Here is a 993-nt window from a genome sequence, read left to right as displayed (position 1 = left end):
CTGTGCCACGAGCCTTTTCGTCTACGTAGAAACGACGGCAGCCAGCGCCACGCAGATAAACCCCTGCAGACCCAGATGCTCTGCGAGATAAGCAGCTAAAATTAATTTTCGCTGAAGCTGCTGGTGACAACCCTTCGGCTCTCCCCAGCACCACAAAAATCATCCCCTCCAGCGAGAAGCATTTTTACGAGAGGCTCCGAGCAACATTTCCAGTGTTGGGACAGGGAAAAGGTGAAAACCCATGGGGTGAAACTGGTTTTTGCCCGTGCAGAGCCCCAGCGCGCCCAGTTGCATTTACGAGGAGGATGTGCAGAGACCAGAAGATGCCACCACTGTGGCCACAGCATCGCTGGCCCTCTGGGCTGCAGCGGACACAAGAATGGGGCAGTGAGGGGAGCAGCAAACAGCCCTGAAGCACCACAACCCCATGGGGCTCCGCCGCTGCAGCTCTCAGCATCCCTCATCCTGTTGGCTGTGACAATGGGTCCACACGTGGAGGAAAAGGGGACAACGGGAAGGCCTGAGTGCACCCAGTTCACAGCTCAGCGTGGGACCTTGGCTCCCCAGGGTCCTCCTGGGGTCCCCCTGCCCCAGCCCACGCAGGGGTGGCTCAGGTGGCCGCAGGGGTGGCCGCCTCAGCGGGGCCAGGGCACGAATTGGCACCGCCGCTGGTCACATTCTCATATTTTGGCTCTTCCTCCAGGGTAGCTTCTCCCTTCGTTTCGAGGCCAAGGACCATCTCAGGGCTTTTGCCCCTCTCCGTGGCACCCACAGCATCGCTGGCCCCATCCTGGGCCCCAGTGCTTTTCGATGTGGAAGATGTGAGAAGGAAGGAGCGTCTCTTCCCAGGGAGATGCTGCTGCTTGCCAGGGGCCAGCTCAGCAGGAGCCTCCAGGATGCTCTCTCTCTGCTTGCAGCTATTCACCGAGTCCCTCTGCTGCGCCAGGGCCCGGCGGGGAGGCTTCTGAATGGCCTCCATGCTCCTCCTCACCT

General features: G+C 60.5%; 1 protein-coding gene across 1 annotated transcript in view; it reads right to left on the bottom strand.

Moving 5' to 3' along the window:
- Positions 1-610: 610 nt before the first annotated feature.
- The window catches only part of LOC104537679 (scavenger receptor class F member 1-like), a gene marked incomplete at its 5' end in the record, with an annotated part of 2,280 nt that continues 1,897 nt past the window's right edge, over positions 611-993 (bottom strand). Inside the window, 1 exon segment of the mRNA XM_010180625.1 lies at positions 611-993. This exon segment is cut by the window's right edge and continues 18 nt beyond it. Coding sequence (XP_010178927.1) covers positions 611-993 — 383 coding nt within the window.

This window comes from Mesitornis unicolor, unplaced genomic scaffold, assembly GCF_000695765.1.
Source record: "Mesitornis unicolor isolate BGI_N332 unplaced genomic scaffold, ASM69576v1 scaffold32363, whole genome shotgun sequence".
Lineage (NCBI taxonomy): Eukaryota > Metazoa > Chordata > Aves > Mesitornithiformes > Mesitornithidae > Mesitornis > Mesitornis unicolor.
This window is presented reverse-complemented; position numbering and strand designations above follow the sequence as displayed.